This window comes from Sorex araneus, chromosome 2 (genome assembly GCF_027595985.1).
Source record: "Sorex araneus isolate mSorAra2 chromosome 2, mSorAra2.pri, whole genome shotgun sequence".
Classification (NCBI taxonomy): domain Eukaryota; kingdom Metazoa; phylum Chordata; class Mammalia; order Eulipotyphla; family Soricidae; genus Sorex; species Sorex araneus.
Window position 1 is genome coordinate 346,138,643 of NC_073303.1, and position 25,998 is coordinate 346,164,640.

The window sequence follows — 25,998 nt, forward strand, 5'->3', positions numbered from 1 at the left end:
GGCTCAACACATGTGTTGCATAAAGGAACTCTGGGGTTGATCCCCAGTACTGCAAGATCCCCTGAACTCTACTGGGGATAACCCTCAAGCGGAGAGCTGGGACTAGTCCCTGAGTACTGCACTGGCATCGAATATTAAAATATAAATGTAATAATAACATGTTGTATATCACAAATTTATGTCAAATACTTTCAATTAAAAAATGGTTAGGATGGCTAAAAAGAAAATTGGACATCTGATATTAAGTTGACAAATGGGAATTTATTTGGTAGAAAAACAACACTGAGAGAATACCATGGACAGCGCTAGTATGTCTAAAGTACTAAAAATGACAACCATAACGACAACACTGAACCACTGAAAGATACCAAAGTACTTTCCGAAACTCAAGAAATCAAATTATATTCAGTATCGTGTTAATATCTCTTTATATCCCAAAGTACTAATGTATGGACATCTGATAGATCAGATTATCCAATATCCAAATCATCTAGCAATACATTAACTTATTCATATTCATCTGGCACACCAGCAAATATTTTAGAATTTAAATTTCTCGGTTGTGATATATTGATGAATTTATTAAATATACTTAGACCTCTCTATTATACAAAGCTAAATGTACAACTAAATTAGTAAAAAATGTTCACTGTGGTCTTACAAGAACATTAAAACTTGGACAAAAATGTTCAGGATTCGTTCTACACTAATATTGCCCTTTTAAATCTAAATCTTTCCTATTTTATAACCAGTTTTATGATTCTTTAAAAAGAAATCTATGCCTTCTTAATTCTTACCGACTCTTCTTTTTTTCTATTTCATAGGTTAAATTTAGTATAGCTTTATTGGCATCCTGGACTTGCACATTCTGAAACATCAGCAATTGTTCAGAGGCCTAAAATCCAGTGTTGGGGATTAACTGTATTACATTAGTTCTAGATAAAACACTGAAGATTTTCCCCTAAAATATACAGAATACACGCCAAATCTCTTGTTTATACAATAAACTGGTAATATTGGTAAAATGCACATATAGCTTATATTCCCAAAACAGAATAACTTAAATATTTAAATGTACCTTTATGTTACCTCCATAACTGAACTTATAAGCACAATAAACAACAATATTCATATAAAAGCCACAAAACTAACCTTAAAATGCTGTTGATCCCAGCATACAAACTCTGATCTCCCTATGACCTATTCAAACTACAGACATTTTTTGAGCTACTCTAGTATTTATAACCTAGTTAGAAATTTATACGAAACACAATTTTATGTTCGAATATGGAAATAAGCAACATAATTCCAAAACCTAAAAGTATCCCAGCATTCTGTAAAAAGAAATATCCCCAGCGGCTACATCCATGGTCACTAGCATCATTGTGCAGCATCTCAGGTACCTTAAAAAAGAAAAAAAGGCAACATTTAAGTTTCCAATAACAATGATTTTGAGAATTTGTGAGTGTACTATTAGCTTTAATACAGCTGAGGGATGGAAATGTGGCTCAGTGGTATGACATATGAAGACTGGGTTTGTTCCTTGGGACTTCAAAAAAGAAAAAAGAGAAAAAAATAATATTGAATGAACAATGAATTTCTTCTTTACGGGCTGGGGATTGGGCAATACCAATCAGTGACCCACCGGTGGTGATAACTGCGAACCATATGTGGTGCCACAAAAATCCTAGTTTGTGGATTCAAACTAGGGTTAGCAGCATTCCTTCTGTACTATCTCTCCAGCCACTAAGTTAATATTTTTTGGAGGGTTAACTCCTGACAGTGCTGAGGAGACCATATGTGTTGTCTGTGATCAAATCTGGATTCCACATGCAAAGCAAACATCTTAGCCACTGTGCTAGCTCTCTGGCCCTTGCATTATTTTCTAAAAACATAACCACACATTTTTTGATTTTGGGCTACTCCGGCGGTACTCAATTGTTACTCCTGGAGGTGCTTGGGGGGGGGAGCCATATGGGATCCTGAGGATGAAACCTGGTGGACCACATGCAAAGCAAACACCCTACCTGTTTTTACTATCGTTCTAGTCCCAACCACTCTAGCTAATAATGCCATACATTATGTCCTAGCAGATTAATAATGATTATATTCATTTTCTTTTCAGCAAGTTAAAATTTGGTTCAGTTTGTACCACTGTAAAACTGATATCTAAATTGATTACTATGATATAGGTTACTCTGATTACTGCCTATATTTAAAGCGAATGAGTCTCACCTAAAGTTCAGAGACATGGGAAAAACTTATACTAGAGTATAATTTTGGCAAGAATACTGGATGGTTTATAAAATTCAGTAACAAAAAGATGTGACTACTTTGTTCCCTAATAAAATATATCAGGAGTAGGTATTTTTGTGTTTTCTAATAAACATTAGGTAGGGCAAATATGTATTTGTAAGCTATATTTACAAGCAATAAAACCCAAAGGACCTATGTATTTTACATGCTAGCTAGCTTTCTGAGTAAAAATTACTTATCACCAATACATTTACTCTAAAAACCTTTTTTAAAAAACTGAGGTTTCATTGAACATTTTGATTTTGTTGTCAGAATTTACTGTAATGACTTTTTTGTTTTTGTACCACACCTGGTGTTGGCTCAGGACTTGTGATTTGACTCCTTTAAAACTTACCATATCAGGGCTGGAGCAATAGCACAGGGGGCAGGGCATTTGCCTTGCACGCGGCCAACCTGGGTTTGATTCCCAGCATCCCATATGGTCCCCTGAGCACCTCCAGTGTACAGCCAGGAGTAACCCTTGTGCATCGCCGGGTGTGACCCCAAAAAGCAAAAAAACAAAACAAAAACCTAAAACCAAACTTACCATATCAACCAGAGCAACATACATGAACAAGCCAGCAGTAAGTGCAAAAATCCACATGGAAACATTTTCAGCATAATGGCCAATGAAAATTCCTGTTGCCATTCCAAGATATGCCAACATGGCTGATAAAGCATTGTAAAGAACGGCCTGCTTAACAGTCATGCCCGCCTTGAGTAAAACAGCAAAGTCACCTTTAATAGAGATAAAGGGGAATAGAGGAATTTTAGAGTCATTTTAAGAGACATTCTCAAGAAATTCAGATTTAAGAAAATTCATTTTTTTTTAAAAAGGGAAAAATTAGGAATTATTTAGGGCAAACAATATTAATCAATATAAAGCACATTATAGCTCAATAAACAATGGTTTGTTTTATCCAAAGATTTTTCTTTAGGCTTCCACTTAGGTAATGAATGAAAAAACATGAGTCTATTATTGTGCTCTTGCCTGATCTTTAAGGAACCTATAATTGGCCACAAAGAAGGAATACACACAAAATAATAGGTAAATGAAAAAAGAAACATTTAATATCTAAGAACTAATGACATCCTATTTATAAAATAAGGTAAAAGTAGATTAAAATGTAAACAGATAAGAACGTGGAACATGCTGAGGATTATAAACATTGAGCAGGTAGATGGGAGATTTGCTAATGGCAAGAAAATCTGGATCAAAAGTGAAAGTGGTGGTACAGTTGTCCTTGAGTATGTATGAAAATGTGTTTGTAAGAAGGAAAAGAAATGAGGTCCAAAGCAGTTCTCAAAAGTTCTTGGGGCTGGTGCAATAGTACAGGAGGTAGGGTTTTTGCCTAGCAGGCAAACAACTGGGTTCAATCTCTGGCATTGCACATGGCCCCGAGCATAACCTGAGGTGATTCCAGCGCATAACCAGGTGAAACCTCAAAACAAAAAGAAAACAAACTAACCAAAAAAAGGTTTAAATTTTGGTGATAAAGAGGTACAATATTCAAACACTACTAAATTCTCTTTTCTTCAGCTCCAGTAGGATTTTGTCAACTTCTCTATTATGGGAAGACATGACATTACTCACACTGTGTGTATGAAGATAAAGATCACTGATGTCACCAGTGTGGGACAGGAAGAGGTATGGTAGGGAACAAGGACAAAGAGAGGATGCTTAGACATCTCAGTGACCCCACATGAGTAACTGTGAAATAAACCCTGCACTGCCAGCTAGGCTGGCAGATGCATGAGAAGACATGAATGTTGCTAGAACTTACCTAATTCATGAGGCAATTCATGACAAAACACAGCAACGGAAGTACTTAGACCACTTGATAAACCTTCAGTAAAAGCAGCCCCTGCATAAAAAACATTCAGAATAAGTTAGGCTACTTTATTTTGTGGGTATGTTACCAAAAATCTTACCAGCATATGGCTTAGATAGTACAACAGATAAGGTATGTGCCCTGCATATACTCTGGCTGGCCCTGGTTTGATGCCAGGTATTGCATATGGTCCTCGAACATTGCCAGGGATCAGTCTTGAGCACAGAGCTGATTGGGTTTTGAGCACCACTGGGTGTGCTCCCCTCCAAATATCTTGCATATATAAAGGGGGTGAGGGGTCGGAAACCAAAACAGTAATATTCTAATAAAAAATAGAGAATTTTCCCAACTCCACTTCTATCTTCTTTGTAAGTAATCTTAAGAGTACATTCAATTGTTTAAATTTACCTAATAAACAAAAGCAGGTATGGGTAAGAAAGGAAGGTGTTTTTTTTTTTTTTTTCTTTTGCTTTTTGGGTCTCACCCGGCGATGCACAGGGATTACTCCTGGCTCTGCACTCAGGAATCACCCCTGGCGGTGCTCAGGGGACCATATGGGATGCTGGGAATCGAACCCGGGTCGGCCGCGTGCAAGGCAAACGCCCTACCCACTGTACTATTGCTCCAGCCTCAGGAAGGTGTTTTTTAATACTTATGATACACTAAGACAAACCTAAGAAGTAACTGCAACCGAATAAAGCACTTAAATATACAAACTGTTATAAAAGGTTTAAAAATACAAGCCAAAGAGATCGTATAGTTGGTAGGGCGGCTGCCTCACACACAGTTAGTCTACCTGGGTCCACCCAGGAGTAATTCCTGAATGCAAAGCCAGGAATAACCTCTAAGCATCACTGGCTGTGGTTCAAAAACAAACAAAAAACAAAAGCAAGTTTATCAGGTAGGTATAAAACATGTTTTGAACTGGAAAGTACAAGAATAGGTTTTGAGCAAAGGCAAACAAATTTTCCCCAAGCACCACCAGCAGTGACACCTCCACCCTCTCCCCTCCAAAGCACAAGAGCTAGGAGTAGGCCCAAAGAACTATCAGGTATGTCTCAAAACCCCAGCAAAACTGGAGGAAAAAAAAAGCAAACCACAAAAAACCATGTTTTATTAGTCTCAGAAGAATTTACTGTGTTTAATTTGTATTTGTAATAGAAAAAAATCTGAGCCAGTATTTCCTCAGAATTTTTGGAGGTAGAAATTCACTTTAGTTTGTTTCACATGTGGGAGCTGCTCCCTGTGATGCATGGGGGGACCATGTATGTGGCGCTCTGGGGCTTGATCCCAGAGCTTCTGCATACAAAGCAAATGTTCCTATGCTTTGAGCTACCTCCCAGGCCCTTTCTAGTCCTTTGAATTATTTTCAGGTTGTTTTGCTTGTTTGCTTTTTGGTTGCACCTGGCTGTGACACACTAACAACACTGAACAGGGGGCTGTTCATCAGGGCACAGGTCATGCAGTGCTGGGAATCAAAAACCAGGGACTCACACACAGGCAAGAGCTTTACTACTGAGCCACATTCCCAGCTCTCCCTAGCCCCTTTAAAGTGAACACATCATAAAGCTGATCACTTATAAACCAGGACTAGCAATCTGCACTTCCTCCTCTGTCCCTATGCTGTCCAGAAGGCAGGATTACCAAGCTCTAGGGAGTCAAAGGCTGAGCATATATGAGTCTCTAAAACACCACTGTCTCCTTGAGCTAGACTATTTCTGTGATTTCTTTTAACACTATTACTAACATTAAGTATTCGCTCTTAGCCATGGTACAAAAAAACGTAGTAAAAACTCTATGGGCTTAGATCAATAGTGGGATGCTTGCTCTGCAGACAGACAACTCAGGTTTGATCCCCGGCACCCCATATGGTCCGAGCCCACCATGAATGATTCCTGAGCATTTCCAGGTGTGGCTCCATCCCCACAAAAAAATTAGCAAAAACTCTTACGATTTTTCAGACTGTAAGTGAACCTATGGGGTACAAAATATTTCTTTAGCATAACAGAAAAATTTTATCTTAATAAACAAGGTATGTATTACAAAACTTTAACACATAGGAGGAAAATAAAGTATCTACACTATTCTTGCTGAAGCCTGGTCTTAGGATCTTGCAAATTAAAACAACTTTCTGTCCTCCCTCCCCCCATTTGTTTTTGGGCTACTTCCTGCTTGGGGGTTCCTCCTAGGAGTACTTAGAGGAACATGTGATACTGGGGAAATTCTCAGGCTTCCTGTCTACAAAGCATATAATACAGCCTGTTGAGCTCCCTGCCCTAAACAAATTTTGATAGAATTTAGGTCAGGACTAGATATAATTTTTAGCACTTAATCTCATCTAACACTTGTTGAATGTTTGATAATCATTGAAGCCAAATGAAGGACAATGTTAAGCCAGTATGTAGCTATAAGGGGCCGGAGAGATAGTATAGCGGTAAGGCGCTTGTCCTGCATGCAGCTGAACTGGGCTTGATCCCCAGCATTCCTGAGCACTACGAGGAGTAATTCTTGAGGTCAGAGGCAGGTGTAACTCCTGAGCACCTCTGGGTATGGTGTCAAAACAACAACAAAAATGTAGCTGTATACCAATTGCGAGGCCATCACTGAAGTTGTGCAGTCCATCGCCCATTATCACCATCCATGCCAAAGTCGCGATGCCAGCATCTTTCAGCTCTTCCCTAGAGTAGCGCTGGCTGTGACTGTGGGGATGGTGATTCTGGTGGTGGTGGTGGTGCAGAATGTGGTGGTAGTCATGGTGGTGGTGAATAAGGTCATCGGACTGGCCGAGTGTATCGTGGAAGTGAGAGTGGCATTTATTCTTGCACCCTCTGGGCACATATTCATTGTAGACTTCTTGTGGATGAGCATGAGCTATCATGACCTCCTCTTCTTCCAACACTGTTGGCTGTTGAGAATCAAAGTTGGAGGGCTCTTGAGAGTCTGTTCGTAAATAGCCTTCTGATCCTAGGTATAATCATAAAATAAAAGGCTGTTAAGACAAAGTCATAGGCTTTTTTGGGGGAGGGAGAGTAGGGCCCATACCTGGCTATGCTCAGAAGAAATTTGGTTCTTTCTTTTTAATTTTGGTGAAAGGGTGGGGGTGGCGGGCACACCCAATTGTGCTCAGGGTTTATTCCTGGCTGTCAACTCAGGGATCACTCTTGGTAGGTTTGGAGCCCATATGGGGCGCTCAGGATTGAATCCAGATTTGACATGTGCAAAGCAACTGCCTGATCCATTTCTCTCCAACCCCCCGGAAGAGATTTGGAGTCCTAGGGATCAAACCTAGGTCAGCTGCATGCAGGACAAGTGCCTTACCCATTGTGCTATATCACACGGGCTTTGAAAAAATACCAATTGACTTTACTGATAAGCATCTATAAAAAATGGCTTTCATCTGGGGTGGGGCACAGCCAGTGATACTCAGGGGCTATACCTGGCTCTGCAATCAGGAATCATTCTCGGGAGACCATGTGGGATACTGGGGATTGAACCTGAGTTGGCCATGTGCAAGGTAAAAAGCCCTACCTGCTGTACTATCACTCTGGCATTTAAGTGTTAGTAATAAATACCCCTAAGATCTTCCTTTAATTTATTCTACCTCCCTACATTATTTGGGGGTTGAGGAAGAGCAGTGCTCAGAAATCTGGGTGCCATGACTGAATTAGGTGCTTGGACCTGGTAATGCAGGGCTGCTCTGGTATCAATGACCACCAGGATCATCCTGCAGCACTCAACGGCCATCAGAGTCACATCTATTGGGGCTGGTGAGAGGCAGAACAGGACCTCAAACCCTCTGAGTTATCTTCCTGGTCCCACATCTCCCAAAATTTAAATGACTTTCGCCTCCAAACATAAAAAAAAAGCACATTCTTATTTTAGAAAAAATTTTTTTATATAAAGTATTTAAGAACAATTTTAAAAAAGGATAAAATGGCAAAAGTTAAAGGAAAATATATAAAACACATGAAAACATTTAAATGAAAAAATGTGAACTTCCACAATACCACCAGAAAGCATTTACTATAATTTACGAAAAGAAAAAGTAAATAGCAACAATACAGTTTGTTTTTCTTTTCTTTTATTTTTTTTGCTTTTTGGGTCACACCCAGCGATGCTCAGGGGTTACTCCTGGCTTTGCACTCAGGAATTACTCCTGGCAGTGCTTGGGGGACCATATGGGATGCTGGGGATCGAACCCAGGTCGGCCGTGTGCAAGGCAAACGCCCTACCTGCTGTGCTATCGCTCCGGCCCCCACAGTTTGTTTTTCTTTTGTCCTGTTTACATCAATTTCCTTGGACCAATATTGTATTTTAAATTTTTTTTGGGGGGAGCTGCTTCCAAGGGTGCTCTGACTATTCACTGCCAGGAAGAGAATCCAGGCTTCCCATATGCAAAGAAGATGTTTATTCCTTTGAGCTATCTCTTTAGTCCAGTCCAATGTAGCCCAATAATAAGGCAGCTATTTCCCAGCATTATCAAAACATTTCACCGGAGTCCACGACAATGATTAGAAAGAGAGTAGATATGCTGGAAGATAGGCATTTTATTTGGTCTTTAAAGGAAAAAGCATGTTTGAAAACAAGGGTGGACACAAAAGTCCAGAACAATCTACTGAACATCTACACTGGGCCAGATGCACTACTGAATACCAATTTATATTCTTGTAAACCAGCGAACTTCTTATAAGCTACTGAACATGGAAACACACATATAAATAAGGTATTTCAGACACTGACAAACATAACAGAAAAGAATAATATGAAGAAGGTCTTTTGTCTGTGTGACCAGGAAAGGCTTCTGAGGAGGACATAGCTGAGTTTCACAAGAGGAAGAATTTATGTGGCAATGTTGGGGAAGCATACTCCAAGCAAGGAAATAGCAAGTGCCTTGAGACATACCTGGTGAGCTCACAGGATGAAAACGAAATCAGTGAGTTGGCCAGACTGAACAATTTCTCACATTCCCCACAATGTGGGGAAACAGAGCACAGAGTAAGATCTTAGAAGACCTGGATGAGTTTAGTTTTAAATTTTAATTAATTTTATTATTATAATTTTTTTTTTGTTTTTTGGGGTCACACCGGTGATGCTCAGGGGTTACTTCTGGCTCTGCACTCAAGAATTACTCCTGGCGGTGCTGGGGGGTCCATATAGGATGCTGGGGATCTAACCCAGGTTGGCCACATGTAAGGCAAACACCCTACCTGCTGTACTATTGCTCTGGCCCCAGTTTTAATTTTTAATCTTAACAGTTCAAAAAGTAATGCCATCCTAACAGTTAAATTACTGGGAAAACAAAAATTTTAGTCATCCCCCAAATTCTTCTAATTCTGAATTTACCTAAAAACAAAAACAACCAAAACCAAGAAAACATAAAAAAATATGGGGATGGGGCAATGAGGGGACAAAATACATGTAGAAATAATCAATTCCCAAGTATTACAAAAAGTGTGAGGGATTGAACTGGGTCAGCTGCATGCACAAGGCAAGCACCTCACCTGCCATAATATCTCTATGCCTCCCCAAAGTATGATATATTAAAATATATATACACACACACACATATATATTTGTACATCTTTCAGTCTAAGATGCCTGCAAATTACAAAGTAATGGACTCTGTCCTGCCCTTAGATTCACTTAAGACTTACGATCATCTGTATCCACTTTCTCCTCATTTGTTGAAAGTTGAGATTCATACTTGGACAACTGCTTCTTAATCTCCACATCATCATCACTTTCAGGTTTTTTCTGATTCTAAAATGGGAAAAAAACCCAAAACTGTAAAATAGTTTATTTGTTTGTACCTACAGTTTTAAGTAGTTAAGCAAAAGATTTCATAGAGAAAGAACTGAGGATGTTGCTTAGTGGTAGAACTTGCCTTGCATAAGAGTGTGAAGATCTAAGTTTGATCCTCAATATGGTCAAGGGAAAGAAAAACATTTCACAGAAGACACAGAAAACAGACTTTTTGGGAACCAAATCCCTCTCAGGGCAAGACCTATGCTAGAACAGTATCAGCTATTCACAGAGGTGAAAAATAAATAGCTCAGTAATATGAATGTAGAAAAATCATCTTTTTATCTTTATGAACACCTTCTACATTTTTCTGGGTTTGGTCTTATGCAGGCAGTAGAGCACTCCCCAGGGAGCGTGTTAGAAATATATTATCTCATGGAGGTAGAACGATGGTACAGCGGATAGGGTGCTTGCCTTGCACCTGGCTGACCAGATTTGATCCTCAGCACCCCATGCGGTCCCCCAAGCCTGCCAGCAATGAGTGCAGAGCCAGGAGTAAGTCCTGAGTACCATCTGGGTGTGGTCCCAAAATAAAAAAAAAAAGATTAAATGCAGCTGGGAATAAAACTGATGACCTCACACTTCTGAGGCCAGTCCTCTACCTACCCCTGAGCCCCAACACTGGCATCTAGGTAAGTTATTCTTACTCCATTTCTTCCCATTAAATTTAGATCCAAGATCCAAAAAGACAATACAGGGGGTTGGCCACAACCCAGGTTGAATCCTTTGCATCCTGTATGTTTTCCCAAGCCCTGTCAGGAGTACTCACTGAGCGCAGAGCCAGGAGTGAGCCCTGAGCACTGCTGGATGAGGTCCAAAACCAAAAAGAAACAAAGCATAAACTTAGGTCCAGTACAGAGAGATCCAACTCTGCAATAAAGATCGCTGTATAGGTGAAAAAACCAGAAGACAAATATGACTTCTCACAGACTGGAGAAGGCTTCTTTCCTGTTCATGCACGTACTTGTTCTGCAGCAAGTTCTACGCTCATCAGCAAGAACCTAGTATGTTGGTTTTCAAACCTCTTTATGCCAGTTACGCTTGTCATTAATATAATTTAATTACATATTGCTCAAACGATGAAATCATGGTGAGAATAGTCACTTTATAAAAACTTGAGGAGTGCTTTAAAAAGTTTTAAAGTGAAGTCCCAAGAAAAAGTAAGTTACTAAATAATGTGCAGCAACCACTACATTAAAAAATAAAATTGTTTGGTTCAGGGGCCTGGCAGTGCTTGAGGGGCAATAGGTGGAGCTGGGGATCAAACCTGATCGGCCATGAGCAAAGATAGATGCCTTATTCCTATACCATCTCCTGGTTCTCCTAAGATCCTAAAATTTTCTTTTAAAATTTTCAAAACCTAGCTCACCTAGCTTACCTAGCTTGTAAATATGAGGCCTTGAGTGTAATCCCAGGCACTATGCCACAGACATTAAACGTAATCCCCGTGGCACAAGCCTTTGAGATTCCCAGCTCTACATCAACAGAGGAGCAGTGCACTCAGGAAAGTTAACTCCCAGCAAGCATCACAAAATCAAGTTTGTGAGAATCACAAACAAGTAGTGTAAGACCCTACTTGTGGCAGCAATCACATCTTCCCACCAAATAAAGGGGAGGGAGGTTTATGGAAGGAGAATAAAAAAAAAAATCCTAAATCTAGATGATTTGTTTTGGGACCTAACCCTGGGTTTGCACTCTAGTGATAATGTTCCACAGACCACAGATGGTGCCGGGGATCATTCCCGTGTTGGCTGCGTGCAAGGCAAGCACCCTGTCTGCTGTACTATTGCTCCAGTCCCCACCAAAATCTAGATTGTACACTCAACAAAATAGCATTACAAGGACGGAGAGCTCATAGGGATGGACACATGCCTGGCATGTGGAAGCCCAGATTTCATTCCTAACACCAAATGGTCTCTGAGCACCCCTGGGAATGATCCCCTAACACAGAGCCAGGAGTAGCCCCTAAGCACCATCAGAGGCCTAAGAACAAAAACAACAACAAATAGCATTATAAATATAATCTTACTCAATTTTAGAGTAACAAAGCTAGAAATTGAGACGATGTAGCAGACGCAATATAGGAAAACAACACACCCTAAAATAGAAAAGCCCAAAACAATCCCCAATTGTACTCAACTCACAAGATTCTGATTCAAAAAAATTATTGTTCAGCATGAAATGAGTATGCAACAGAATATGAACATACAATTTTTTTTTCTGGGGGAGGGGGCCCTCACTAAATGGTACTCAGAGGCACTCTTGGCTTGGTGCTCAAAAGTGCTCTGAGTGGTACATGGGGGACCATGTGGTGCCCAGGGAGTGAACCTTGGCCTCCTATGTGCAAAGCATGTGCTCCAGTTCTCTGAGAACTGGATCTTCTACAAATATCACTGGCCCTTCTACAAATGCTTTAAATTAAAATGCACTAGCACTTGTCTTGCACAAAGCCAAGAGTCATACCCAGCAGTGCTCAGGGCTTATTCCTTGATCTGCACCCAGGAATCATTCCTGGGAAGCTCTGAGGACCATTTGGGGTGCCAGGGAGTAACCTACCCACTATAACATTTCTCTGCCCCTAAAACAGTCTTTTGACTGACTTACCCAGTCATATATGAGAAAGATAACCAAGAGTCACGAAGAGGTGGTGACTATAAAGATACATTAATCAGGGAAAAAAAAAAAGCCTTCCTTCCGGGGATATTTTGAAACAAGATTGTGAAAGTCACATACTCTTTGAAATAAAAGAATACTCAGGAGCTGGAGAGAGCACAGCAGGAAGGGCACTTGCCTTGCAAGCAGCTGACACGGGTTTGATCCCTGGCACCCAATATGATCTCTAGGGCACCTACCAGAAGTAACTCCTGAGTGCATAGCTAGGAGTATACCCTGATCATCACTGGGTGTGGTCCCCAAACAAAAACAAAATAGAAAAAAAAATGCAGTTTGCATTATATTGAATATTACAAGTCATACATGTTTGGGGATAAATATATACCTAAGCAACTATCACTACCATCAAGGCCATCATCACAATGCTTCTGGTCCTTAAGGCTATAGTCATGTCTCACTTGGGCCTTAAATTCAATGTTTGTCCTTGCTTTCCCTCATGAATTTGAAAGAAATATTGGAGACAGGAAACTCCAGGATTATTAGGAAACAAAATGTCTTCATGACGGCTATAATCTCCAGGAGTACAGAGTATTTTACTCGTACTCAACCGGTTCTCAATTGAAGGGCATATAGTCTGAACAAGCTCTGGTAACAGTCCAATTAGCAAACTACTTTAAAGAAACGTCTGATGCACAGAAAATATTCAGCCTATTTTTTTTTCTTACCTTTTTCTTCTTATCTTTAAACTGCTTGATCAATGTGAGGACATGTTCAACAAGAAACATGAAGTACAAGCCTCCAAGAGCTGTCAGACCCTTCCAGGTGGAATCAAAATAGGCATTTTCCTCGAGGTCTTGAGAAGACAGGTGACTGAAAAGCGGTCCCCTCTTCATTTCTATTGCTGTCTCTTCATGGTTGTGACTATGGTGGTGGCTTGCATGAGACTAAAGGTAAAACAAATGTGTTCCATAGATTGTGTTCTATAGATTGATTAGTTTCATACATCAGAAAACTCAGCTAAAACAGTAAGGTTTAATTTGAAATCATTCAGAATCAAGCAAACAATGAGATACTTCACAACTGTGTTTTTAAAACATTAAAAACAGGGCTGAGGAGCAGGAGTGATAGCACAGCAGGTAGGGGCTTGCACATGCTGACCCAGGTTTGATTCCCAGCATCCCATACGGTCCCCTGAGCACCCCCAAGGGTAATTCCTGAGTGCAGAGCCAGGAGTGACCATCGCTAGGTGTGACCAAAAAAGCAAAGCAAAAAAAAACCCAAAACCAAAACAAAACAAAACAAAAAAAACAAAACAAAAAACAGGGACTGAAGATGTGGTAGGTCACATACCTAGCAAACTGCTCGGTGTGGCCCCAGTGGCCACTGACGTATCAGGAGAATCCCTCACAATAAAAAGTAAAATTAAATACCAGGAAGCTCACTGTATAATGTCTATTATACCTGCTTAGTGCGTATATTGTACTTAGGCACTCTAATAGAGTAGATCTGATTAGGGTGAAAACAGATACATTCCCCAATGGACTCATAATATAAAGGACGTAGATATTTCCAAAATTTCACAAGTTACTGTGAGACAAATAAGTCTAACTGCAAATCTTAACAAACATAATGTCTGCTGCTTACCATCCAAATGAGAAGCCCACACAGCATCATCAGTATGTTTACAAGGTTTGTTCAATGAGCTCCGGTGGGTGCTGGAGACCAAGAGCAAGTCACTATTTCCTTGTCCCTGTGCCCCGACTCAAATCCACAGCCAAGTGGCATAGGAACTGCTATTATTGCACATTAGGGAACAGGGCATGGTGCATAGTAATGAGATTATGGCATGTGGTGGGTGTCCAAAAGCACACCTCAGGTACACAGTTTTTTGCAGTAGGTATTTTTGAACATCTACTATATCTAGTGGTCAGAGAGCTCACTGTAGCAAAACAATTTTCTTTCATTACAGAATGGAACATAATGAGATGTACAGTGCTCAGGAAAGATGACAATTCCCTTATCTGCCAAAGTTTACTACAAGCTGACAAAGTAAGATCCAAACCTTTTTTTTTTTTTTTCTTTTTGGGTCACACCCGGCGATGCTCAGGAGTTACTCCTGGCTTTGCACTCAGGAATTAACTCCTGGTGGTGCTCAGGGGACCATATGGGATGCTGGGAATCGAACCCGGGTTGGCTGCGTGCAAGGCAAACGCCCTACCTGCTGTGCTATCACTCCAGCCCCAGATCCAAACTTCTTTTTTGTTCGTTTGTTTGTAAGCACCTTAACTACACTTTAGGTCCTAGATCCAAATATTTTCTTTAAATTTTTTTTTTTATTTTAATGAATCACTGAGATACTTACAGACTTACAAATTTTCATGTGTATGTTTCAGTTAAACAATGTTCTAGTGATCCAATTATTTTCTGTCTGACCACCAAACCCAAATATTTGATGGGAATACTGAAACATTTTTAAACTTTTTAATCTCAGCATTTACTTAAGTCATGAAGTATAAATCTCAACATATGTATCTTTTCAATTCTGAGAAATATATATATTAAAACTCGAAGGGAAAATTCTTAGGTTCCTTGGGAGTATTAAACTGCTGGGGCAATTATAATGAAATGTAAGTAGGTAACTCATTGTTATAATCTGTTATAGAACTAATATTTGAGAAGATTGTTTCCTCTCATTAACTGGGTCCAAAAGTTAGTCTATAAAAAATTTTCTTAAAGAGAAAAGCAGAAACAGGGCTGAAGTACATTAGGCAGGACATTAGCCTTGCATGTGGACAATCCAGGTTTGAACCCCAGCATTCCATGTGGTCCTCAGAATCCTCTAGGAGTAATCCCTGAGCACAAAGCCAAGCATAAGTCCTGAACACTGCTGGATGTGGACCCAAATCCTTCCCCCCCAAAAAACCCCTACAACTTTGGGGGCCAGAATGATCATACAGCAGGTAGCACTTGCCTTGCACACTGCCAACTAGGATTCAATTTCCAGCATCCCATATGGTCCCCCAAGCACTACTAGGAATGATTCTTGAGTGCAGAGCTGCAGCTGGGTGTGGCCTGAGAATAAAAATGAAATCCCCCCAAAAGGAAAAAAGCAAAAGCAGTATGTGTTGAGTTCTAGCACAAAGCCAGGAATGGGTCTCAGAAGGAAAGGGTATGCTGCATGTGCAGGTGATATGTCCTTGGTAGTGATCTGGGGTCAACCAAAATATAAAAAGGAAGAAAAGAAAGGGCACATCCAGAGGTACTCAAGGGTCATTCCTGGCAGTGGTTGGAGGCCCTATAAAGTGCCGATTTAACAGGGTTCAGCCATGTGCAAGGCAAGCACTTTAACTCCTATCCACCTCTCCAGTCAAAAATAAAGCTTTCATACTGCTAAATATACTGCAAAATCAACTCCTCTTAAAAACAAATTTCTATCAAAAATTGCCCCAGAGGTACCAAACTCAGAGCCTCACACAAACTAGGTGCATGCTCTGCCACATCTAACCAGAGCAATAATCAATAATATATATCAATACAAAGAATTTTAGTATAAACCAGAATATTATGTATATGCAAACAAATTTATAATTTCAATATTAAATAAAACATAATAGGGAAATTACTATACTTACATGAGGAAGTAGATGTAAAAAAGCATCACCACTCAGTGTTCCAACAGCTAATGCCACAAGAAAACTTAGGAGAAATTTGAAAAACACTCGATTCATAAGAGGCACTAAGATAACACCCAGCAAAGACAGGAAACTGATGATGGAAATGGCTATAAAGCCACCAACCCAGGCTGTAAAACACAGTAAAAAAAAATCAATCAATAAAACTACTTTTTAAAAAACACAGATGCCACACTCAGCAGTGTGTTCTGAGTCCTGGGTCTGCACTTGGTAGTAGTCAGGCAGCTATGCAGGGCTGGCTACCAAACTCAGGGCCTCACACAAACTACGCGTGTGCTCTGCCACATAAGCTATATCTCTCTGGCTCAGAAATTGCTAGGAGAGATTTCGGAATAGCACTAGCACTGTAAAAAGAGGAAAAGCTATGGAAATACATACTGTAGAATAGGACTGCGGTACCAGCGCAATAATTAATTATCAATAAACCTGTTGCTAGCTCAAATGAACAATGGGATTTAATCCTCTAGGTAAAGCCTTAAGTGGGAAACTCCTGAGATGGAGGTAAATGGAGGGGAAGGAAGTTACAAAGGAGTAATGAGCTCTAAGAATCTCTTAACAGAACAATTATGAGAAATGATTTTCATTTATTAATTCGAACGTACCAGAATTAGATTCACAAATGGTGGAAACTATTCTGACCATCCCCTACAAAGAGTGAGGAATCTTTTTTTCTGTCAAGGGCCATTTGGGAAGTTATAGCATCATTAGTAGGCTATAAAATTCAGGCAAAGGGCTATATAAGTAGCCTAATGTCTGCTCCATCACATGGCAGGGTCACACCACAAGACTTCAGAGGGCTGGACCCTCCTCACCCCTCAAACCTTTTGGCACATACCAAAAAAAAAAAAAAAGGCTGAAGTCTGAATGACCCTCATGCCTCCTTTGGGGTAATTTCAAGTAACTTAAAACTGATGGGAAGGAGGGAGGCCCGCCAAAACAAAGTTACAATCTAAGTTATTTTGTGTTTATTTTTGGTTTGGGGGCATACATTTGGTATTCAGGTTTATTCCTGGAAGGGCTTCCAGGACCAAAAGGGCGTTGGGTCAGTTGCATGCAAGAGAAATGCCCTACCTACTATCCTGTCTTCTATAACCCTTATTTTTGTTTTGAAGGATAAGGCAAATAAGCCTGTTTTCTTCACATTCAAATCAGCAAAAAATTAAGATGTGTGTCTATTGTAAATTATTTTTACATAAAAATGTTATTTTACCTATTTGTAAAGAATGGGTCTTTGGAGGGACTTCAGTTTTTTTTTCACTACTCGTGTGAATCAGACAGGATCTAGCATCAATTTGGTTGATGATGGCTGGGCAGAGATAGCTGAACTGTGTTGCATTCAGCAGAACCTGGATGCCAATGCCATGAGAAGTAAGCAGTTTCGATGCGTTGAAACACTGAAGGAAACAAAGCAGTAAAGACTAATGAAAAGAGGTTCCAAAAAAGAACTCACAAAGTATCAGATTACACAACACATTTTCCTTATTGAAGCTGTTTAATTTCTTCTTTTAAGTTAAAGCAAACTAAAACCAACTTTAGTTTTAAGTACTTTGGAATTTGCCTCAAGCTACCTGAAGACACTGTCACAAAGGTGGTATCCCACATCTTCCTGGGAGAAGCTATTGCATCAGTCACCCAGGGAAAAAGCCTCAAGTGGAATAAGCTTGAGGGCGAATAGACATTCACAAGCCTGTTAACTCATTGTGTAAACCTATTAAGGAAATGAGTTTTAATTTCAAGACAGAATTCATTAGTGATTGAGAAATACGTTGTTTTAGTACTAAAGCTCTCCTATCTAGTCTAAACAAGTTCAAGGCATGTTAATCTTTCAGGAGCGATCATACTTGCAAAACTAAACTCAGTTCTGTCCACATACCTAATAAAATCTTCTATTAACGAGTGAATATGAAATTATGTAGTTTACTCTTGGGGAGGGCAAGACTGGTTAATAAAACAAACCTGTACTGGCAGGCAGCTATTTCAACAATTTAGTAAGATGAAAAAACTGGTTTTAAGAGATTCTCCAGATAATATCACCAGTCCCTCTCTTAAAATTGACGGTACTACTTATTTCTGATCTTTTGCAAAGCTATTTTAAACTCCCACAATTTTTGGCCAATACTACTCAGTACAAACTTCATCACTGGTATCACTATAGGGATGACTATTAGAATTATTTCAGAATTAATAGCTATGAGGATATTAAGCTATTTAGATTTTGCTTATTAACATAAACCTGTTCATGCTATCTTTCAGCCAAGACAGAATGTGTAGTCTGGAAGTTTAGTTCTAGGAAAAACTCCCATAAACTCAGAAGCTCATTTTCACATGTCCATCCCCTCTTCCGTTGTAGCCCTTTAATTTCAATTAAATCACAATTCATGAGATCCCTCTGATAAGAAGTCTCTGCTCTCCTTCTGTTTTTCAGCGCTTTTAAGCACACAATACCATAAAATTTTGCCTTGTGAACTATTCTTTTTTTTTGTATATATATATATATATATATTTTTTTTTTTGCTTTTTAGGTCACACCCAGCAATGCTCAGGGGTTACTCCTGGCTTTCCACTCAGGAATTACTCCTGGCAGTGCTTGGGGGACCATATGGGATGCCGGGGATTGAACCCGGGTCGGCTGCATGCAAGGCAAATGCCCTATCTGCTTGTATTGTCGCTCTGACTCCCATTCTTCTATTTTTACTGATAACATTAAAAAAATTGTTTTTAGCCACATACTTGGTGGTGCTCAGAGGTTACTCCTGGCTTTGCACACAGGATTCATCTCAGGCGGTGCTGAGAAACCAAATGGGAAACCAGGGGAGAGAACCCCAGGTGGACAAGGCAAGGGCCCTATCTGCTGAACTCTTTCCAGACCTTCATCTTAATTTTTTATTGTAAGTTGTTCATGATGGGGTTTCAGTCATACAATGTTATAACACTAGTCCCTCCATCAGTGTATATTTTCCACCACTCTCTATCTTCCTCACGCCTGCCCCCCCTCCCCCCTCCCCCCCCTCCCCCCCCCCCCCCCCCCCCCCGCCTTAGGCTGCCTCTGGCAGGCATTTTTCTTTATCTCAGGCTCTTTCCTTTTGAGAGTCTCATTCAAAAAAAAAAAAATGGGATAGGTAGGGGCCAAGTGACAGTACAGCTGGTAAAGCATTTTTCCTTGCATGTGGCCAACCCAGGTTCAACCCCACAGGGCCCTTAAGCACCACCAGGACACTAAGAGTAATTCCTGAGTGCAGGGCCAGGAGTATCTCCTGAGCACTACTGGGCATAGTCCAAAAACAAAAACAAAACAAAGAATTAAATTGTTTTTGTGGTGTAAATAAGTTTACTAAGACAAAAAGTCAAGCTTCCCCCAATTCTCCTCCCCCCAACAATCATCTTTAAATACTTTCTCAAAAATAAGCTTAATACCAGTTTTCTAAACAAAGTCTTAAAATAATTTTAGCAGCTGTCTAAAACCTGTATCTATGGCTTTGGTAGGAATGGTTGAATGGTTTCCAACATTAGTAGGGATACTCTTAGCCAAGTGCTTACGTGAGAAAGTAAAGGATCCCCTTTCAAAAGTCATTTTATTTTCACTTTAAACTCCTTTGAACTCGAGATAAATGGCAATGGAAGGAAAGATAAGAGGCACATACTGATTAAAATAACAACAGTACTGTCTTACCTCCTGTGAGTTTTCATTTGTGTTTCTGGAATACATAAAACCTTTTCGGGGTTCATTCATAGATTCATTTGTTATTTTACTAGCCAGTCGAATCACCTGGCTTTTTTCTGTGATACTGGGTGGCGTGGAACTGCTCACATCTTTGGGTGAAAGTTTCCCAGGCTTTGGAGTTTCAATTGTCTCTAGAAAGTGAGTTCCTTCAGAGATAACATTATCTACAGTTGAGGTCACTTTACTACCACCAATTCCATCCTTGGTTAAGACATTCCGTCTATTATTGGTACGTTCTGATCGGTGAGATCCTTTTCCCTGGCTAGATTTGGGGTCTTTACCTGAACTATCAGAATCTGGGCAAAGAGTCTTGCGGTGATTCTTACTGGAAGCAGCATGATTACGATGAGAGTGATGATCATGGTCAGAGTGATGATCATGGTCAGAGTGATGATCATGGTCAGAGTGATGATCATGGTCAGAGTGATGATCATGGTCAGAGTGATGATCATGGTCAGAGTGATGATCATGGTCAGAGTGATGATCATGATCATGGCGTATATGGATCCTCTTGATTTTATCTATGCCTATATTCTGAAGCAATTTTCTGAACCCTTCAACTGATAAGGAATTATTCTCTCCATAGCGATGGAATAGCTGCTGTAGATGGTATCGCCGTGTTGTAACTGCCAAATCAACATTAACGCTGGACTCCCAATTTGAAATAACGTTCTCAGTGGTAGGAAAAGCAGTTGCTGGTTCTACTTCATGAAGGGGATTTGTGACTGACAAGGCAAAGATCAGGATCAAGATTACAGATAAATTCCTCGCCATTGCACTTTCCTAGGGAAGACAGAGAAAGAAAATTCTGTTCTTCACTTCTGAAACAATTTGAGTTAAGTAATCTCACAACGAAAATTCTTTGTCTAATCAAATAAGGTTTAGAAGCAACATTTGGAGTGCTAAGTACAGTGCTCACTTACTGTGAAAATACAGAGAAACAGAATCTAAGGCTTGCTTCCAAAAATACACAAAACTGAAATCTCAGAGTACAATAAAATTGAATTTCTTTCTTAAACTGCATACAAATCAACTTAGGGCTTCTTACTACAAATCCACTCCTCAGATAATTTATCAGTTTCTTGTGCATTTCTCAGGTCATTTTATTTTTTGTTTTTGGGCTACACCTAGCTGCTCTCAGGGTTTTCTCTCAGCTCTGCTCTTAGGAATCACTCCTGGCAGGACTCTGGGGACCTTACTGTGGTGCCACGGAGCAATAAGGGTTTGCTCTGTGCAAGGCAAGGGCCCTGCCTGCTGTACTATCTCTGATCATAGCTCAGCACACTTTCAGTGCATACTCAACAAGATGTGCTCTTTATTTTTCTAATTTTTTTTGAAGAGGGGGTTGGGTTTGAGACCAGACCTGGATAGATGGATAATCCATCCCTGAGTTTGGGCTTATGTGCCAAAGATCATACCCAGGACTCCTGCATACAACTATGAAGTAGCTCTCCCACACACACCAAATGTACTTTAACCACATAGGACAAATTTCCACCTAATTTCTTTCTTCCACTCAACAAAAGACATCCTTCCATGTCAGTAAACAGATATGGCTTCATCTCATTCTTCTAAATGACTGCATACCGCAATTCGAGAGCTGGAGAAATAGAGGAGTAAGGCACTTGCCTTGCACAGGTGGAGCCAGGTTCAAACCTGGGCATGGCATATGGTCCCCCAATCACCACCAGGAGTGATCGCAGAGCACTGAGCCAGGAGTAAATCCTGAGCAAACCATCGGGTGTGGCACACAAACAAAATCAAGTAATAAAAAACTCATATGCGTACGTTGCTATAAACCAGGGAAAACGTTATCATCCTAGCCTATCATCACTCATCCATACAACGGAACCACAAGCCTAAGCCCCAGACAGGAATTGGGAATTGAGATGGGCCTGGAAAAGCTGAATTCACTGAAGTAACGGAGGGAACAGTGCTGAAAAGGAGTCATCTAGAGGACTCACGATCAATTTCATCTGCCTCCAGCAAAAGACGCAGAGAGTGGGTTCTGCTGCGGTCAAAGAGCACGGGTGAGGGGCAACCTCGCGCCACGCTTCCAGCTGACTTTGCCCTGGCTAGGAAAAGGCTGCCAGTACGTATTGACGGGGGCGCCGAGGCAACCTCGTTCAAGAGCTCCGTGTGCTCCACAAACTTTTGTGTGGCATCACAGCAAACCGTGGAGAAGGGGACGTACGTATCCAACCACCACTGCACCGGGCTCCTGAATCTGAAGGCCCCAAAGTTTTTGGAACTCGGTTAATACGCAATAAAAGGCCGCTCAGAATCTTTCACAGGTGGGGGGGGGGGAAGAACAAACAGGGGTGATGATTCTGGAGGGCGGATGCCAGCATCTCCGTGTCTCTCCGAGGCGATGCGTAAGGCGCCTGCGGACCCGGTCTCGCCTCTGCTGGTCCGCGTGTTGCGGCAAAGGGAAAATCTTTTTTATTTATTTTTTTAAAAGGCCGAAAAGGACAAAGGCCGGTGAGAGCGAAGAAGCCCCCCGGGCGAGAGGCTCCGAGAGCGCTTTCGGGGGGGTGGGCTTTGTATTGTTCAACACGGCAGTCCCTTCGCCGGTCCCGCGAGGAGCACGAACCGTCTCGCCGGCCAGTCCTCTGCGGGACGCCCCGAGCCCAGGTCCGCAGCCCCGGCCGGGGCCGCCGGCTCCCCGCGAGACTCACCTCTCCGCGGCCTCGCCGCCCCACGGCCCGGCCCGCGTGCTGCTCCGGCTCCCCGCGGCCGCTCCGCAGGGCTGTGGGACCGGCCCGCGCTGCTCTTTCTCGAAGCTTCCACGGGGTCCGGGTCGCCGAGCCCCCGCCGCTCCTCCGGGGGCCGGGGGTGCGCCGCGGCTCCGCCGCCCGGGATGCCGCGCGCTGCCGCCGCCTCCCTGCAGCAGCGGGAGGACAATTAGGAATTAGCGCCGCGCGCCGGGGCCCCGCCGCCTCCGCCGGCCATGCCGGCCGGGCATGCGCAGTGCGGCCCGGAGCCCGCCTCGCCGCCGCCGGGGCAGCGTGTCCGCCGCTTCAGGCCTCGCCGCGGGGGGCGGGAGGGGCGGTGAGGGGGCGTGAGGGGCAGGCTCCGTGCGAGCAGGGCCGGGAACGCCGAGAACCAGCTCGGGGCTCGGTCGTCCTCGGCTCCCTCGGCGCGGCGCCGCCGCCTCCCCTCAGCCAGCAGGGAAGTTCGGCCGTGAGAGACAAAGGGAGACGCCTGACGTGGCGCCAGCACCGGCCCCCGGAGTCTCTGTGGAGGGGTGTCGAGCCCCTCGGCTGGGGACGTGGCTCCGGAGGCGGAGGCCGAGCCCGTGTGCGGACCCGCGGGCCAGCCGCGGCGCAGGAGGAGCAGGAGGAGGAGGAGGAGGCGGCGGCCGAGCGCTGAGGACCGCTGAGGGGGCGGCACCGCCTCCGCCGCGCCCCGCCCCCGGCCGTCTCGGAAACGCCGGCGCCCGGAACGCGGGCGGGAGGCGCGGCGGCCGCGGCCGGAGTTCCGCTCGGCGGGCGGAAGTGCGCGGCCCGGGCCGCGGCCGCCGAGCAAGCCGGCAGCATGGTGGCCCCCGCGCTGCAGACGGCGCACGTGTTCTGCTGCCCGAACAGGGTGCGGGGGGCGCTGAGCTGGAGCTCGGGGCCCGCGGGGCTGCTGGCCTTCGGCACGTCCTGTTCCGTGGTGCTCTACGACCCTCAAGTAAGCGCTGCGGCCGCCCCTGCCGGCCTGAGGCGCGGCCGCCGGGGGCGGGGGACGCAGCCGTCGCGCGCCGAGGTCGGGGCCGGCGCTAGGACGCGGCCCCCGACGGAGGAGGCCGGGCTGTGGGCCGTCAGCCCACCGGCTTCGCGGCTCTCGTCGGTGGCCGGGGGGCCCCCGGGCAGCGTCCGTGGCCGCCACGGCGCTGACGCCCATCCGGAGGCCCTCGGCCCCGGGAAAGCGGCCAAACGTGCGCGTTCCTCAGACGGGCGGTTCCGGTTGTGCATTCATGCGCTTGTCGTACACACGGTGCTCTCACGTCACTGTCTTTTACGTCGCGATGTCTAATAAACTCGGTGTGTGTTGAGGTTCCAAGAGGCAGGACTGCGGGAAGGCACGTTTTATGGTTCCGTTGGGGGAAGGAGGGCTTGGAAGGATCACAGGCACTCCCGGTATGGCACGGTGGGGGCTCATGTCGTCAGTGGATTGTTTTCTTTACGAGGCACTGCGCAAGTCCTTTGCAGAGTTCCTTATGGCCCTGTTCCCACACGCGGCTTCTGGACCATAAAGTTAGTGATGCTCGTCAGAAAAGGAGCCTGCTAGTATAAGGGGGAAAAAAAAAGCAAAATGCTGAGAATGAAAATGCAGCGCAGAGGAGTAACTATGTGTATTTACATATATATATATATATATATTGCATTGCTTTGCATCCTCAATTTTGACTTGGCATAACTCAAATTTGTATGAAATGTTTGTATTCCTTTTCATGTCTTGAGCTTGCTTGCCACCTTCTGGTTTAGTTTTGTTATTGCCGTGCACCCTCTGACAGTGGCCTACTTGGCAGAGACTGAACTAGCGGGTAGAAACCCCGTATTTCGGCAGCTAAAATTTAATGGATTTGTGCCTCTGCCTTTTGTCACACTTTTGTATTTAATGATAACTTGATGGTCATGTTAGGGCATCTTAATATGTAAAAAATAGTATATGTTGTTGTTGAAGCCAGAGCTATAGTATCGTGGGTAGGGCGTTTGCCTTGCACGCACCAACTCAGGTTGGCATTTCATACGGTTTCCCCACTGCCGGGAGTAATTCCTGAGTGTAGAGCCAGGAATAATCCCTGAGCATCCACGTGTGTGACACCCTCCCCTCCCCAAACAAACAAACATTGAAACTGATACTTGCTGATTGGGCTTTTAAAATTCTTAGTTATCAAGAAATTTTTGTCGAGGGCCTAGAGAAGAGAGTACAGCAGTCTGGGTGCCGCCAGCCTTATTCCTGGTGGACACGAATTGGATTCCCAGCAACCCATATGGTCGTCTGAGCACAGTAGGAGTGAGCCTGAGCACCACCGGATGAGGCCTCAAAACAACAAATCTTCAGTTTAGTGAGACCATAAAATACTTTAAGTTGTTTTACCTGCGTCAGTACCCATATGTGAAATGCATTGGTTCCTTGCACATTTGCCTCTTTGTATCTTTCTGTTGTAATTGTTCTAGAGCAGATATGAAGCCAGTGCTTTTGACAATAAAGGGCTATAAAGAGGAGGGCACCACACTTATAAGAGTTAAGAAACATAGTGGTGGGTTGAAGTTAAAATCAGGTGTGGAGTGATGCTGGTGGCAATGGCAGACTGAGGGTCTACTGGGCACCTGGCCTTGAGATCTGACCTGGAAAGAACTTAGTTGCTGTAGTGTGATGGACCTTCTGTGTTTAAGGCTGGAGAACCCACTGCCTGATCAGCTCTGGCAAGTATACTGAGCCATCCATTGATTTATATCTGTTGGTCACAAATTCCTCTATTGTTGAACAACGAAACTCTCAAATTGTTGCAGGCATAGCAGAAAGAGATCCTTAGATCTGTGGTAGTCTACGAGCACCACGAGGAGTAACCCCTGAGCATTGCCTGTTGGGAGTCCAGCCTGGGGTGTCAGGATAGGCTCCCTGGATGAATAGGATACCAGGAGTATCTCTTGGAGCAGAGACTAGGCATATTGAAGACCTCTGAGTTTGGTGTGAGGAGAGCATAGGGCACTTGGAAGTGTGAAGTGGCGAGAAGGCATAAAGTGAGTGGATAACGTAAGCCATTGTGAAAGGTTTATGAAGTAAGGAAGGTGATTTAAGTTTGATGTACTGCTACAGATCTTTTTGTTTTTTTTTGTTATGGGACCACACCCTGTGTTGCTGGGGGTTACTCCTGACTCGGTGCTCAGGGATCAAATTCCCCTGTCAGCCACATGTAAGGCAAGAGCCTAGCCCACTGAACTATTTCTCTGCTCCATTCTGATCTCTTAATTAGCATCCCGCATGGCAGAGCCTGGCAAGCTATCTGTGGCCTTGGAGTATTCGATATGCCAAAAACAGTAACAACAAG

At 43.0% G+C, this 25,998-nt stretch overlaps 2 protein-coding genes across 3 annotated transcripts in view; one reads left to right on the plus strand and one right to left on the minus strand.

Moving 5' to 3' along the window:
* Positions 1-241: 241 nt before the first annotated feature.
* SLC39A6 (solute carrier family 39 member 6) lies at positions 242-23,168 on the minus strand. Of its 2 annotated transcripts, XM_055125550.1 has the most exons (11): positions 22,634-23,168; positions 20,446-20,738; positions 19,905-20,373; positions 17,445-17,628; positions 16,175-16,344; positions 13,268-13,486; positions 9,782-9,887; positions 6,714-7,091; positions 4,080-4,160; positions 2,843-3,033; positions 242-1,403 (listed from the first exon to the last, which is right to left on the minus strand). In XM_055125550.1, the coding sequence occupies exons 2-11, from the start codon at positions 20,727-20,729 to the stop codon at positions 1,251-1,253; spliced, it is 2,235 nt and encodes a 744-aa protein (XP_054981525.1). In that variant the 5' UTR covers positions 20,730-20,738; positions 22,634-23,168; the 3' UTR covers positions 242-1,250. The 2 variants fall into 2 exon arrangements, with proteins under 2 accessions (XP_054981525.1, XP_004606135.2); XM_004606078.2 differs by having other exon boundaries at positions 19,905-20,738.
* Positions 23,169-23,394: 226 nt separating this feature from the next.
* Positions 23,395-25,998, plus strand: part of ELP2 (elongator acetyltransferase complex subunit 2) — a 56,466-nt gene continuing 53,862 nt past the window's right edge. Inside the window, exon 1 of the mRNA XM_004606079.2 lies at positions 23,395-23,630. Within this exon, the coding sequence (XP_004606136.2) occupies positions 23,493-23,630 (138 nt within the window). The 5' untranslated portion in view covers positions 23,395-23,492. The remainder of the gene's footprint in view (positions 23,631-25,998) is intronic.